The 16,028-nt window shown below is 51.4% G+C and overlaps 2 protein-coding genes across 4 annotated transcripts in view; one reads left to right on the forward strand and one right to left on the reverse strand.

Annotated features, from left to right (window-relative positions):
• SULF2 (sulfatase 2) overlaps nucleotides 1-4,563 on the forward strand; it is a gene marked incomplete at both ends in the record, with an annotated part of 71,454 nt that extends 66,891 nt beyond the window's left edge. Inside the window, 4 exons of one of the 3 annotated variants that reach the window (XM_080716098.1) lie at nucleotides 280-403; nucleotides 2,734-2,767; nucleotides 2,965-3,018; nucleotides 4,533-4,563. In XM_080716098.1, coding sequence (XP_080572224.1) covers nucleotides 280-403; nucleotides 2,734-2,767; nucleotides 2,965-3,018; nucleotides 4,533-4,563 — 243 coding nt within the window. The remainder of the gene's footprint in view (nucleotides 1-279; nucleotides 404-2,733; nucleotides 2,768-2,964; nucleotides 3,019-4,532) is intronic. The other 2 variants (XM_080716099.1, XM_080716100.1) reach the window with 2 other exon arrangements.
• Nucleotides 4,564-8,899: 4,336 nt separating this feature from the next.
• The window catches only part of NCOA3 (nuclear receptor coactivator 3), a gene marked incomplete at both ends in the record, with an annotated part of 33,410 nt that continues 26,281 nt past the window's right edge, over nucleotides 8,900-16,028 (reverse strand). The window contains 6 exons of the mRNA XM_080716491.1: nucleotides 8,900-9,013; nucleotides 9,374-9,512; nucleotides 9,772-9,946; nucleotides 11,293-11,509; nucleotides 13,446-13,550; nucleotides 15,101-15,394. Coding sequence (XP_080572617.1) covers nucleotides 8,900-9,013; nucleotides 9,374-9,512; nucleotides 9,772-9,946; nucleotides 11,293-11,509; nucleotides 13,446-13,550; nucleotides 15,101-15,394 — 1,044 coding nt within the window. The remainder of the gene's footprint in view (nucleotides 9,014-9,373; nucleotides 9,513-9,771; nucleotides 9,947-11,292; nucleotides 11,510-13,445; nucleotides 13,551-15,100; nucleotides 15,395-16,028) is intronic.

Genomic DNA, 16,028 nt, shown 5'->3' on the forward strand with positions numbered 1-16,028 from the left:
CCCACTGAGTCCCTGAGACAGGCAGAATGAGCTCCGAAGCCACTGAGAACTGGGGGCTCCGGCGTCCAGTGTGTCCCCGCCATCCTCCCTCCGTGACACAGGGCAGTCTCTCCCTCTAGCCTAGCCCCATGTCAACCCCAAGGCGGCCTCACAGAACCTTACGAGGACTCTCGCGGAGCCACGTGGGCAGGCCGCGGCCGCCGGCTCCAGGCCTATCTGGGGACCACAGATGACGAGCCTCGGGGCTCACCTCGGTGACGCCTTCCTTTATCCCGCCAGCTGATGAACGCGGTAAACACGCTGGACAGGGCCGTCCTCAACCAGCTGCACGTGCAGCTCATGGAGCTGCGGAACTGCAAGGGCTCCAAGCAGTGCAACCCCCGGACCCGGAACTTGGACCTGGGTGGGTAGGCACCGGCTGGGGCCGCAGAGAGCCGGCAACAACAAGAAAGGGGCTGAGGCCGTCCGCCTCCGGGACTGGGGTGGGGAGGGGGTGTACCCAAGACAGATGTCTGGAAGGTTATAGACAGCTCTGCCCAGGGCAGGCACAGCTGTCTTCTGGCCACCTGTTTCAGCACTTGTGCATTTCATTTCCCTCTTCGTTCATTCGTTCACGCGTCAAACACTCACGGAGAACTTAGGCGTGAGACCGCGCGGTTCCTGGAACGCCAACCTTGGTGGTACCGTTGGCCTCCCGGGGAGTCCGGCTTGAGGGGAGAGGGGGAAGCAGGGGTCGTGGCACACTGGGCCACAAGGGGGACAGCGTGACGCGAAGGAGGGCTCGGGTGAGCTGACCCCCAGAGCGGGACACGGTCGGCCAAGAGGAGAGTGGGGGCAGCGGGCGGCATCGAAGGCTTTCAGAGGCAGGAGGTGTAGCTTGTACCGTAGGTGTTGGGAGCCCAGTGGAGGGCTTTGAGCCGGGCACTGCAGCAGTCCACATTTAAAAAGGACACAGACTGCTAAGTGCACAGAGAGACTGTTGGGGAAGGTGGTCCTGATACCCAAAGAACTCGGTGATGGAAGCTGAAGGTAACAGAAAACCAAGTCATAGAAGATGCCCAGGCTCGTGGGGGCAACAGGGCAATCAGCCATTCTCAAGTTTAGGGTGCCAACTAGACTTGTGTGTGTGTGTGTGCACGTGTGTGGTCCTGGGGGTGGAATAAGGAGAATTCTACCTCCGAGCTATACCCCCAGCCCTATTTTTTATTTTATTTATTTATTTTGTGGTAGTAGGGTTCCTGGAAACCCTTCAACCTCTGGGCTACACTCCCAGACCTATTTTATATATTTGGGGTTTTTTTTTTTGTTTGTTTGTTTTTTGGTGGTACTGGGGTCCCTGGAAGCCCTTCTACCTCCGGGCTACACTCCCAGACCTATTTTTTACATTTTTATTTTGGAAACAGGGTCTCTTAAGCCAGCGCACGCTGCTGGCTTCAAACCTGTGCGATCCTCCTGTCTCTGCCTACCAAGTGCAGGGATTACAAGCGTGCGCCACCATGCCCGGCTACATACATATATATTTGTTTTTAAATTTGGAAACAGGATCTCTTAAGTCAGAAAGGCTGGCTTCGAACCAGCGCAATCCTCCTGTCTCTGCCTCCCAAGCGTGGGGATTACAAGCGTGCACCACCACACCCGGCTTATTCTTTATTTTAAAACAGGGTCTCACTGCGTTGCAGAGGGCCTAAGTAGCTGAGGCTGTCCGTGAACCGCAATCCTCCCATCTCAGCCTCCCCAGTGCTGGGATTACAAGCGTGCGCCACCACGCCCGGCTCTGACTAGATATTTTAATATGGAAAAAGTCAAAAGAAGACCTCTGTTGAAGGCGGGCGTGGTACACGCTTGTTATCCCGGTACTTGGGAGATAGACAGGAGGACCCTGGGTTTCCAGCCAGGCTCTGCAACTTAGTGAGACCCTGGTTCGGTATGAATGAAATAGGGCTGGGGGTGTAGCTCGGATGCAGCGCACTCCTGGGTTCAATCTCCATTACTACCCACCCCCCAAAAGAAGGCTGCTTGTTTACTTACTGGTCAGAGCAAAACACAAGTCTACACACCTCTGAAGCCTGTGAAGGCCCTGGGTGGTAAGCGGCTGCAAGGCAGAAGCCAGAGGCTGCGGCCAGCCGTGGTGCTCAAGAGGGCAGAACAGAGGTGCTTAGACGCGGCGCCTACACGGCCCGCTCTGCCAGCCAGGTGTTAACGTGTAGAGCACTAGCGGCGAGGCGCCGTGCCGCGCCATATACGCACGACCAGGTCATTCTCCCGGCAATCCTCAGAGGCCGGCCACTTTGTTACTTTGTGGACGGTAGAGTGAGCCCAGCCGCTGACCTCACCTGTGCCTGCTTACTCCATCACGTGGCCACATCCTCGGGAGGCCTTCCCAGGAGCCCGGCACAGGATCTCCTGCCACCTGCCCTACCTGGCGCCCTGGGGTGCCCGTCCTCTTACACAAGCTAGCCATGCCTGTGTCCTCTCTCCACGACAACCAAGGCCAGCGGCAGGGAGGCAGTGACACCAGACAGCAGGCCACCTACCAGGCTACTAGGATGGGGAAGGCTCACCCGGAACCCGGTCCTCTCCCTCTGGGCGCGCAGTCGCATCCTGGGACTGTGCGAGGGAGCCCAAGGGCCTCCTGGGCCGGCTCCTCTTAGAAGACACTTTATGAAGGTTGCTTGTCGTTGCTTGAGCTGTCTTGCTAAACTACGTGCTGCTCTTTTGTTATTTCCTTCCTAGGACTTAAAGACGGAGGGAGCTACGAACAGTACAGGTATTATTTTATAGTTCATCACGACCCTTCTAGTCTTGCACCTGTTAACGCTGAGAAACCGCCCTTTCTCGGGCTGCTGGGGGCCTGGGTCACCCACCAGTGCCGGGCGCTGCCTCCTTTGTATAGGTCTTTGGGGGTGACTTTCTTTCTTGGTGATGGTTTAACCCTCGTTCTCCTTTTGACACCTGAAAACATAGGCAGTTTCAGCGTCGAAAATGGCCAGGAATGAAGAGACCTTCTTCCAAATCACTGTGAGTTAAGGAGCAGCTATGCTAGAGCCCCGCTTCTGACCTGCTTCCTTTCCCAAGCTGTCCTGTGTGCATGCCGTGTGCCTTCTTTACCCTCGCCGTTTTCCCCATAGGGGAAGCAGAAACGTTGTCTTCCCTGTGAGATAACGTGAATACATTTCATGTTTTAGATAACACCTTGATGGCCTGGGCCTAGTCAACTTGAGCTACGATTTAGGGTTGAGAAACCCCTCGCTGGGCGTCTTGAAGGCTGTGGCTGCAGACACCATGCAGTGCACACCGTCAGCGGTAGGGTGGCCTCCCAGAACGGTCTCCAGCTCCATGGAGTGGCCACTCCAGCACCAACAGAAGTTGGCAGAGGCCCCCTGGGGACGGTGGCAACCTGGACAGGTCACCTCAAGTCTAAAGGGAGAAGCTAGTTTGTCCTATGCGGAAGGGGGCACAAGCTGGGTACAGTGGCACAAGCCTGTAACCTCAGTATTTAGGAGGCGAAGGCAGGAGAATCACAAGTTTGAGACCAGTACACAGTAATTTAGCCATTTAAAAATAAATAGAGCTGGGGGTATAGCTCAGTAGTAGAACACACTGGGTTCAATCCCCAGTACCACACACAGAAAAAATAGGGTGCAGCTTGCCAGATCTAATTGAGAAAATAAGAAATACAGATATGAAAACCTTTTGAGGGGGTGAACTGGCAATTGGACCCAGGAGCACTGTACCTCTGAGCTACACCCCCAGCTTTTTTTATTATTATTATTCTTTACTTTAAAGTTGCAGAGGGTCTAAGTGGCTGAGGCTGGCTGCAAACTTGAGATCCTCTTATCTCAGCCTCCTGAGTACTGGGATTACAAGCGTGCACCACCGCAACCAGCTCTGAACCCTCTCCTCCCCTCCCCTCCTTTTTGTGGGTTTTATTTTTTTTTTGGTGGTACTAGGGGTGAAACCCAGGGGCTTTTCTATCTCCAGATTATACTCCCAGATCAGTGTTATACTTTATTTGGAAACAGGGTCATATTAAGTTGCTGAGAGCCTCATTAAGTACCTGGGGCTGAGAACCTGTGCAATCCTCATGTCTCATCCTCCCAAGAGCTGGGATTACAAGCGTGCGCCACCACGCCTGCCTGAAAGCCCATTCCTAACACTAGCAACTAATCCAGCCTCGTTACTCTCCAGGCAAACCCATCTTGGTTAGATGCCTCGTCCAACCGTTTTGCTCCTTGTTTTCCATGCACATAGTTTTAACAGGATAAGAACGGGCCAGCTAGACACTTACTGGGCCTCCCCGAACCTACATCTCAGGTTCCCCTTGGCCGCCATTTTAGCAGACCTTTATATGCTGTCTTTGCCAGCCACCAAGTCTATCAGGGAGTGGCTACAGATGATTTCCAGGGGAGAGATCCAGAAACCCTCATTTCCAGCAGCCACATCCCTGGAGTCAAGCGTCCTTAAAGCCGCAGGGCAGATTCGGGAACCCTAAGCAGCATGGCAGAGACTGAGGAGTCTGCTTTGTTCTGCAGGGGCCAGCTCTGGGAAGGCTGGGAAGGCTAAGCAGCAGCAGAGACGGACCTCCAAACACAGGCCGCGCCTGACTGCACAGGCCACGCCGAGCCGCGATTCCCAGCCGACCTGCGCGATTCCCAGCCGACCTGCGCCGAGAGCCCGGGGCCAGGGGCAGCGCACCCCGGAGGGTAACCTGGGAGTGGACAACTTTAGGACGTCCATGGCCCTGCTTTGCTTCGGACTGTACCTCACCAGCTGCACAAAACACATTTTTTCATATTAAAAAGCCACCGCTGACCCTCTCTGAGGCTCACAAGGCAAAAAGAAACAAGAGATTTTCGTGGAAATTTCCCTCGGGGCTCAAAGCCACTGGAAGTTTTTTTTCAGTCGTAGGAGTCAAGAGCCCTATTTTAAACTTCGTTTGGTTTGTCACAAAGAAGGACTAAGAAGCCGGGCCGGGCCGCTCACAGACGCTGGGAAGGCGCAGGGTTGCAGTGAGTAGCACAAAACGGCGACGTTTACCCAGCACGGCGACCCTGGCTGCCTTCACTGTACATATGTGACTATTTACATGTAACCAACAAGGGAACTTTTAAGGGTGTCTGACTAATAGGAAATACCAGTTTTCACGAGTGATGGTGTCAATAAACGCTCTGTGGCCAGTGTGAAAGAAAACCCCTTGCAGTCGTGGACATTTCTGTTCCTGCCCAAATACCCTTTTGCCCAGCGTTGCTGTTACCCGTCTCAGAACGGATGCTTTTTAAGGCACTAAAAAGCTGATGTATGTCCCAATTTTAAAGACATAGTTGTAATTAAGTATTGTCCTACAGTGTTTAAAAAACCAACAGTTGGTATGCAGGAACCTTTAACGTTTTGTAAAATGCCCATTTGTGGGAGGTATTATTTGCTGTTTTTTTTTTTAAGATATTACCAGCCTTTGGGGAAGGAGATGCCTTGAGTTTAGAGGACTTTTTAAAGGAGAAAAGATGGCTAACTCATGACTGCAATGCAGCGACCCCCAGGGTAACCCGGGTAAGTCACCACAGCAGCTGTGCGCTTCGTGGTCGGGAAGTGGCGATTTGGAAGCCGCAGGGCAGCGCACCCCAGCGAGCCCGTGCGCGCCAGTGCTCTGACTCGGCACAGGTGGCTGTCAGAACCCCAGAGCAGCAGGAGGACTCTCCCCACCACCAGTCCAACCGGTGGTCTCACTTAACAGGACAAAGAGGATTCCTCACGCGCTCAGCTTGTAAAAGCAGCCCCACATTTCCCTACCCCCAGCACCCCCGGGCCCCTCAACAAAACAAATGCTGAACTTGGCAGGAACTATCACTTAGTCTGAAATGGGCTTCCTGAGCGCCTCGCCCTTAACCCAGCGGCGGAAAGGGAGGGAAGCAGCACGCACTGAGGCTCCAGGGTTAAATAGAAACCTTTATTTACAAGCACACCCGCGCGTCAGCGAGGAGTCCCAGCTCACCGCATCCCAGCAGTGGTGGTTTAATCGTTCGCAACGTAAGGAGGGACTTCAAAATTAGTGTAAACGTGACTGAACCAAACTCGTTCTCAACACTGTAAGTCAATTCCTGAGAATTTAATATTGCTCTCAGAATGACATTTCCATCTTCAGAGCTCCATACAGCAGACAGAGAAGGAAGAAAAAGAGAACGCCCTGCTTCTCAAATAGTTTGCCTTCGAGCCGGAAACCCTTGTTCCTCTGCGGCAGGAGTGAGACTGAATGCAAGCCCGAGTGTTCGAGCCTGTGACCCTCCTGCTTGTGAATGGAACGCGCGGCGTCTGCAAATGAAAGGGGCCGGGCCGGGCACACGGGCGGCTGGCAGGTGATGCCGCCCACTCTCCAGCTGCCCTACCCGCCCTGTGTACCCCCAACTCACCTTAGATGCTCTGTATAAACTAGGGCTGTTTACTAATATTTACACCTTTCAATCCAGATGCACAATTTAGAAAAAGGGCATCATAAGATGAACATTAATGCAACTTGTATTTATTTTTTAAAGGAAGAAACACGTATCTCCTTTATATCATTTTGAGCTTCATAAAATATATATTTTTTATTTATATATCTTTGGATTCAGCAAAAAAGTAGGTACTGGAAATATCCCACATTCTAAAAGCAGATGAAAAGATTACTTATACTGTGTACCCCACAGATACCGAGGTGTAAAAGGGGGGCTCAGGAGACAGGCGCGGAGGGGTGGGCAGCAGTACAGAAGAGGATTGTCCAAGACTGAAGACAGAGCAGATCAAAACGCCAACTGCCTCAAAGACTTCATCTGCTAAAAGAAAACCACAATCTTGAGTTTGCACCAAGAAAATCAACAAGTAGAAAATATAAAAACTTAACAATAAACCTCAGCCCCTCCAGTACGAAAAAAAAGGGTGCTATTGCTTTCCAGCGAGCCTAGCGTCAGAACCGGAGATCACGGAGTGGTGTGCGTGACGTCTAAGCGCAGGAAAGGCAGGAGCGCCATTCTCCCCACGCACGAGCTCTGAACGAGGGTGGCTCAGTGCCGAGACCCTGGCCGAGAAGACAGACACGCTTGGATCTATCCACCCAGGAGGAGAGGCCATCGAAAGCACAAGCCAGTGTGATGGAGTTCTTGGATTTACATTTTTAACCTGGGGAAACAGGTAAGAGGCAAACTCATAGTGGTCCTTACACTGTCAGAGAAATAAAATCCACTCTGGTGGCGATCCTTGGAAATACTGGCCTTCACTTACTCATAAGCATGTCAAAGAAATGATCTTACCTTCAGAGACCTCTAGAAAGACTGGCTAAAAGTGTTAAACAAGAACCACTGGCTCTGTTACTGTGAGAAAACCAGCACCGGGCTGACAGTGGCTTCTGAGCTGCACAGCTATTCCCAAACTCAACTCTAAACTGTCAGAAGAAACCCAGATAAAGGAAAATAATCTTGACTTTCCCCCCTATTCCAACGGACTAGAAAAATGCCGACGAGAGGCGACCACAGAGGCGGCAGGCGCGCCGTTAAGGCTGTGGCTTCCGACACTGAGGCCTCAACAAGAACCGAGATGCGGTCCTAACGCGCAGAGACACACGGGAATGCCACCGCGGCAGAGGACGGAGGGCCGCGCAGGCGCAGGAAGCCTGGCGCCCCGAGAATCTTACTCCTGTGCTGCCACCGGGGGCCCAGGCCACAGCAACCACAACCTAGATGAGAAGGTGACGAGTTCCATTGAAATTGAAAGAAAAGAGGAGCTGTTACTGTTTCAAGAGACTGCTTAAAATCCAAGAGATTTTTTTTTAAATCAAATTGATTTTTTTATTCCTAATTTAAGTTTATTCTCCCTTATCCATTTTTTCCCCCAAAGAAAGTGCTTAGTTCTCTGGTAAAGGAGTTTTTAAATGCCTACATCTAAACAAATGATCTCTTTAAAAAGCATTTGGGTTAAAGGTGAGTGAGGCATCTGGGGCCGGGCGCGGGAAAGCCACGAACACTTCCCCCGGGGCCAGGAGCCGGGTGCCTCTTCTGTTGAAGCCTCACTGGGCGTAGCTTACTGAAACAACAATGTTAAATATTTACCTTCACGAACTCTGTAAAAATGAGCGTGTGACCTACAAAAAAGGTATATACATATTTTACATATTACAATATCATCTTAAAGGTCATATTTACAAAAAAAATAATAAGACCTATTCACAGAAACACTGCGGAATTCTGATTCAGAATGCAGTACCTGGCCTTGGGTTTTCAGAAGTTTATTTTCAAAAGCATTATTGCTCTACCGTATAGGCAAAGGTGACACCAGTACTTTAAAAAACACAAAAGAAACCCTCATAGTTCTTGTCCAACTGGATAATGTAGACAAAAACCAGGAATGTGGCTCACACTCCTCAAGACCTCGAGAATATTGCATTTATCCATTACTTTTAAATAAAGTGCACTCGCTGCACATCAGCATGGGAAACTCGCCACCGCTGCAGTTCAACACCATCAGCTCATGTTCCCTCTGCAAAGCCACTGACACAGTGACGCATCCTGGAGGTGAGGTGCTGCTGGACCCTGGGGCCAAATAAAACCTTCAACAGGAGACAGCCTAGGACCACAAAAGCCAAGAGACGCCCGGTCCCCTGGACAAAGGGTCAACACAACAGGACCTGGCGGAAGCCAACACGGAAAGGCTGAGACAGTGCCTTGTCCGCACTGCAGCTAGAGAAGCCGGCTGCTGCAGCCTCCTGCTCCCCCCGCGCTCTCTGGGCCGCCCACGTTTACTGGAATGACACTGGCTGGCAAGGCAGAAGGAAGTGACATGGGAGGGCTCTGTGATCAGAACCATCCCTAGGAGGCAGAGTGTATTTGTTGGACACCAGGATACACAGGAACGGGGCTCAGGTAGATACTGCACTTCAGCTTAGGATCCAGTCCTGCTGGAGCAACAGCACTTGCAAGTCCCCTGGTGCAGAGCAAAGCTGGTCCTGCTTCAACGCTGGGGCCTGCACCGCATTCTTCACGCCGGCCATCTTGGTGCAGCCGTCTGTACAGTGACTTCCTTGGACTCCAGGTAGGGGATGTCAGCAGTATTTCTGTTAGCAACCAGAAGAAAGAGTAAAACACGCGCTCAGCACAACAGGAAGAAAACGCCTGCCCACACACGGGGCCTGAGGCCCCAGCTGACCCATTCTGACTCCTTGGAGCCACGTTACCAAAAAAGTCCAACGGGACAGGGCTTTCAAGCCAAACATTTTTTCAATTTCTCTATTTTTAGAGTTATATATTCAAGCTGAAATCTATCCAAGACCTTTAGGTACAGTTACTATTCAAACTTTGGTTTTCTCCAGAGAATAAGAACAACTTATGAAAAAGGCGGCAGATTCCCATACCTGGTCAGGACCCATGGGCATGCCGGACATGGGCACGGGATTCACGTTCATCTGTCCCAGGTGGGCCCCGCCATTCATGTGCACCATACTGTACGCGGCGGGCGCCCCCTGGTGGGCGAACTGCTGCTGAGGAAAGGAGCTGCAAAGAGAGGGCGCGGCCTCCAGTCACCCTGACAGTCCACCTGGACTTCAGCATGAACCAGACAGAAAACTTCCCAGGGCCCACCTTCTATGTTTTCAGCTGTCTGTACTCAGTACCTCAGCAGCTATCTACGTGGTGTAAGGTCCCCAGACAAGGCGACACGTTTGCTAACAGGAACCCGGGCCTTTTGCTCTTTTCATCCAAACACACGTTCCTAGATTTCTGGTGCAAATGACTCGAAGTCACTATTCTTTACCTGTTCCTGGCCAAGTTTCCTGATGGCCAGGCCTTCATCTCTGATGTCGAATACATGGGTGCAGTTTGAGGGCGCTGCATGATAGGGTTTTGGGAGGGACCCATTCTCGACGTGATCATTGCATTAGGAGGACTAGACACTCGACCAAAGGTTGGATCTGGCTGTTGTCCCATTCCTTAAAAGAAAAAGAAGACATTGTTCAAAGGCTACCTCTCAGAATCCCAGCTTTCTGTAGTAATTTTGTGTTCTTTCTTAGAAAAGGGGAGGGGAGAGCCAGGCATAGTGGTGCATGCTTGTGATCCCAGTACTTGGAGACTGAAACAGGAGGACCACAGGTTCGAGGCCGGCTGCAGCTACCTCATGAGGCCCTCCGCAACTGAGTGAGATCCTGTTTCATAATAAAGAATAAGAATAGGGCTGGGGCCGGGCATGGTGGCGCACGCTTATAATCCCAGCATTTGGGAGGCTGAGACAGGAGGATCGCAGTTCACAGAAAGCCCCAGCTACTTAGGCCCCTTGCAACTCAGTAAGACCATTTCAAAGAATTAAAAAAAAAATAGGGCTGAAGGTGTAGCTCAAAGGTAGAATGTCCCTGGGTTCCACTTCCAGTACTACCCCAAAAAAAAAAAAAAAAAAAAGAATAGGGCTGGGAGTGTAGCTTGGAGTTAGAATGCCCCTGGTTCCAATCCGAGGAGAGGAGAGAAGTGCATAAACAGGCTTTGAAGCAGTACGAGAAGTACCTCCAGTCACTCCTGCTTCTCACTAACACAGCTGGAGTCGTGGACAGTGCCGCTCCAAGGCACTGCTTCAATGGCATTCTCTAGAAAAGCGACTCCATGACGCTACTCACATACACTGCCCCCTGCAGAGGGAACGTGAGCTACTGTCCCGGGAGGGCAGAGCTGCATCCTGAGTGTGAGTTCTCCCAGTAGACATCTGCCCCTCGCCACGCTCCGGGAACTTCCAGAGGCTGAACTGCAGCGGAATGTGCACTCTTCCATCAACTCCAAGCCCACACAGCATGCTTCTCTCACTGACTTCAACACAAGTTCAGAGATTAGAGTTCTGCTGAACTGGGACATGTAAGAAAGGAAAGGAGAGGGCCAGGTGTGGTGGTGTGCACATGCAATCCCAGTACCTGGGAGGCTGAGACAGGAGAATTGCAGGTTTGAGGACAGCCTCAGCAAGTAGTGAGACTCATCAACCTCGCGGGACCCTGTTTCCAAATAAGAAAAGCAGTCTGGGGGTGTGGCTCTGAGGTAGAATGCCTATCGCTTCAATTCTCGGCGCCACAAAAAAAGGGAAGGAAGGATGGAAGGACGACTCCAGTCTTTCTCCCGCTCAAGAGGTGGGAGCTGAGAAAATATTCGTCTCTGGTGGGATCCGTTTACCTCAGTTACCTGGGCACTGCAGCACACATTTTGGGTTTTCACTATGTGTAACGAATCTTATTCTTGTGGAGTGAAAAGATGGAGAAAACGGTGTTTGTCTTTCCTATGCAGCAGACGCAGCGGTGCGTACCGTAACTCGGCGGGCAGGAAAACTGCTGCGGCGGAGCCTGAGGCATCGCCGGCACCGCCAGGACCCCGTCCATGCTGGGGGAGGCGGTGACGTTCGGGGGCGGGCTGAAGGCCTGGGCCTGCTGCTGCTGCATCATGGCCACCCTCTGCTGTCGGAGATGATGAGTCAGCAGCTCTCTGCTGCGCTGGGCGACCATCTGGGCATTTAGAAAACCCTGCTGAAACCCAAGAGAGAGTGCATCACACGGGGACAGTAAGAGCCGGCAGCTCACCACGCAGGGCCTCTACAATACAGCATCAAGGCAGAAGAGCGCCCAGTGCCTCTGTCATTTAAGAACACAGAAAACACACGACTCTTCACGGTAAGAGCTTTCCGAGCCAGGCGTGGTCGTGGCTCCCCATAGTCCGGGACCCTGAGGGCTGAGGCACAAGAAGCATGGAGCACAGGAGCCTGGGAGCAGCTTGGGCAAGAGGCCCCTCGTCTCCGACAAAGAGAAGGGCAGGGCTGAGAGCGCACTGCAGACAGGGGAGGACACCAGGAGGGAAGCCTCTAGTCAGGCACGGCGGCACACACCTGTGCCTCGCTACTCAGGAGGCTGAGGAGGAGGATTCCGGGGACAGACCAGCCCAGGCAACTTAGTAAGATCCTGCAGCAAACTAAAAAAATAAAATTCGGGAGGTAGAATGCCTACAAGTTCAATTCTCGGCATCAATAAAAAGAAAGGGATATGCCCCCCCAAAAAAAAAATTAAGGAAAAAATAAAAGGAGAGGGCTTTACTCATATAAGCAAAGATCTCAGAAGGTGTTTTGTTTCTTTAAGCCTCCTGAAAGGAAAAGTAAAGACAAGGAGAAAGCTGTCTGGAAGTCAAGGCAGTCACAGATCAAAACTTGGGACAAGGAACCAGGCGTGTCGGCCGTGACTATAATCTCAATGCTCAGGAGGCTGTGACCTGAGGATCCCAGGTTCATGCCAGCCTCAGCAACCGAGCAAGAGCTTCCCCAACTGAACAAGACGCTGTTTAAAAATAAAAAGAATAAGCCGGGCGTGGTGGCGCATGCTTGAAATCCCCGCGCTTGGGAGGTGGAGACAGGAGGATCGTGCAGGTTCGAAGCCAGATGTGCTGGCTTAAGAGACCCTGTTTCCAAAAAATAAGAAAGTATAAAATAGGTCTGGGAGTGTAGCCCGGAGGTAGAAGGGCTTCCAGGAACCCCAGTACCACCAGAAAAATAAATAAAAAGAATAGCCAGGCGTGGTGGCGCACACTTGTAATCCCCACGCTGGGGAGGCGGAGACAGGAGGATCTCGCGGTCCGAAGCCAGCCTCAGCTAACTTAAAAGACCCTGTTTCCAAATAAAAATAAGATAAGTCTGGGAGTGTAGCCTGGAGGAAGCAGGGTTTCCAGGAACCCCAGTACCACCAAAAATAAACTAAAAAATAAAAATAAACTAAAGGATAACAAGAATAGGGGCGTAGCTCAGAGGGGGCATGCCCCTGGGTTCAACTCTCAGTACCCACCTCTAAAAAGAAAGATCAACAAGTATACACATTTGGGCTTTGTGAGCAGAGCGCGATCCCCTCTAAAAGTAAACTCTTATTTGGAAGGAAACCCAGGGGAGCTTACACAGGATGCGGATGACCGAGACCACGTGAGCATCAGCACCGCCAAACAGGCCTCAGATGGTGGAGAGTGCGCGTTCCACTGCTTGAGTGATCGTGAGCAGTACTCCAACCGTGGAGGACTGCGCCCTGGTCATCTGTCTAGCACACATTCAGAGCACCTCACTGCTGCCTCCCCTCCCGCCTCGTGCTGGAGGCAGAGCAGCCGGCTGCCACGCGGCCTCTCACTGGGGAGCCAGAGTCTAAATTCTGAATAAACTAAGTGACAGCCTGTCTCACAACATGACAAATGAAAGCAGAGGGAATTAGGGTATTAAAACAAAACAAAAAAGCACTCCTCCGTGGTTTTAACAAAGTAACCTGCTCTGATTCCTCCCATCACCAACAAGATCGGAAGAGTTTGAAAGATGTGATGGTCCATGGAACACATTCTCATTCAAAAACCCAGAACTGGCCCGGCCCGCTTGGCGGGCACGGGCCGCGAGCCCAGCGCAAGCAGCGCCGTGGCGGTGACCAAGAGGACCGGCCTCCTCACCTGGGAGCCCACCTGGGGCTGCAGCACGGGCCTCATCGCGGCAGCACCGCCGGCAGCGGCGTTCTCCATTTTCATCTCGAGCGCCTGCCGGCTCTGATTCAAGAACTGAGGAGACAGGTCAGTTAGGATGCGGCGGAGCTCGCGAGCGTGCCTAGCTTAAACCCTCGGCGCCCCCCAGGTAGGGCAGGGCGGCGTCTGCGCCCATCAGCCTGCTTGTGTGGCATCTAAAATGGGGCTGGTCCTCCACGCGTGCACGCTGGGCAGAGACCTGCCTGGCGTGGGCTGCTTCAGTGCCTGGTACTGGAAGGAAAATAGAGGTGCAAATGTGCAGCTTGGAGATCGCTGATGGGAATCCAAAGATGTATGGAGCCATCTCCACGCGTTAACTTGGTCCCAGCAATAATGAATAAACCACAGCCTCTCTTTGCCTACGTAACTTTTAGGGGAAAGAAATGATAAAAAGTCAAATGATCCAATGAATGTATGAACACGGCTCTCCTGAGGACCAAAGCCATTCAAGAATGTCTCCGCACGAGCTCACTGGATTCTCAACTCAGACATTCAAATATTCACGTGGCTTAGTTCCAGCATGTTTAAGCGCACTTAAGACAAACTGTAAAAATAATATTCTTAAAATATTAGTTGAGAATTAAGGACAAAAAGGAAAACAGAAGCGCTCTCCTGTAGCATTAGATGAGAGCTCTAGCTGAGCCTGGTGGCTCGGGCTCCACTTCCTATTCTTGGGAAGCTGAGAAGGGAGGATCACAGGTTCAAGACCAGCCTGCGCAACCTGGCAGGGGCACGAGCAACATGGTAATGTCCTGCTTCAAAATAAAAAGGCCAGATGGGCACGGTGGCGCACGCCTGTAATCCAGTACTTGGGGGCCGAGATAGGAGGATCGTAGGTTCGTGGCCAGCCTCAGCTATTTAGTGAAGCCCTCTGCAACTTAGGCCCTGTTTCAAAATAAAGAATAAAAAACAGGGCTGGAGGCATATATCAGAGGTAGAGTACCCCTAAATCCAATCCCCAGTACCACAAATAATAACAGATAGCTCGTTTTATAAAATATCTAGAAAGCAGAAGTTTCATTAAAAATACTAAAATCACGAAGGGCTATCTGGTTGGTAGTAGTAAGGACTTAAAAGAAAAAGAGATGGTATCTATCAGATGACAAAGTTGTCGAGAAACACCTCCTCCCACCCGAGAACAATCCTTTCTCGCTCTTTCTCCCTCGTGTGTGTGTGTGTGTGGGGGGGGGGGGGGGCCGCGGATTGGACTCAGGGGCCTTCTATCTCTCAGCTACACCCCCACTGTGACTTTTTTTAAAATTTGAAACAGGGTCTCACTAAGTTGCTAAGGCTGGTCTTGAACCTGCGATCCTCCTGTCTCAACCTCCCAAGTACTGGAATCATAATAAGCACGCGCCACCAGGCCCGGCTCCTTTCTCACATTTTTACTTTTAACCTGCTCAATGGAATTATTATAGACAAGCATCCAATCTCAGCACAAGTGCACCTTGACAAGGAGCCATTTGTGCAGATGCAGTCTTACGCAGAAGTCACAAGGGGATTCTCCCGCTGGTGGGTGTGGAAAGACGAGAGCCGTGGGGAGCCTGCAGCTAACGGGAGCCAGGCAGGGCTGCGGGCGGCGTTACCTGCTGGCCCTGCAGCCTCTGCTGCAGCTGCATCCTAAGATGCTTCGGGGTATTTGTCCGGGGTCTCATCACGTTGGCCCTAGGGTGCATCCCTTGGAGAGGAAAGCCACCTTGCTGGTTCATCGGACTCATCATGGAGTTAAAAGATGGCGACTGTCCCTGAAGAGCAAAGCCGCCTTGCACAGGAGGCCCCTGTGCTGGGTACGTCTGTCCATATAACGCCGCCTTCGGATCCATCATTACTGCTGCTTCTTGGCCTTGGAAAGCGTCCTGTTTGGGCTCCAAAGCTTGTCCCTTAAACACGAAACACAGAAATGAACAACGAAGCACATCTGTGAAAGCAACCAAAATCAAACGCTCTAAAGAAGGTGAAAAATGAAGTCAATATATGTGACGGAGGCCATTTCAGAATTCAGAAGGAAAATCAAGTTTATTCTTATTGCCTGTCCACGAGAACACAGACCATAACCCCTCTTTCTTAGGACTGTGTCTTAATGCCTAACACAGAATCCTGCATAGATAAGACACTCAGGAATCTGAGCCAAGCGTTACAATGTGTTAAGTACCTTGAGAAATCCTATCTGTTCTAGAGTAGACTTCTACACTAATAACATGGACCTCTCAAACCAAGAATAAAATTTAAAAATAACTGACCAATGAATTCCTATTTAATTTATTCAAAACGTCTTTTTGTTTTCTTTCTTTTCAGTGATAATGGGGATGGAAACCAAGGGCATTCTACCTCCAAGCAACACCTCAGCCCCATTTTTTATTCTTTATTTCGAAACAGGGTCTCACTGAGTTGCAAAGAGCCTTGCTAAGTAGCTGGGGCTGACTTTAAACTGCGCAATCCTCCTGTCTCAGCCTGCCGAGCGCTGGGATTACAAGTGTGCGCCACCACGCCCGGCTTCCACAATGTTTTTGACAG

This window comes from Muscardinus avellanarius (assembly GCF_963383645.1).
Source record: "Muscardinus avellanarius genome assembly, chromosome: 19".
Classification (NCBI taxonomy): Eukaryota; Metazoa; Chordata; class Mammalia; order Rodentia; family Gliridae; genus Muscardinus; species Muscardinus avellanarius.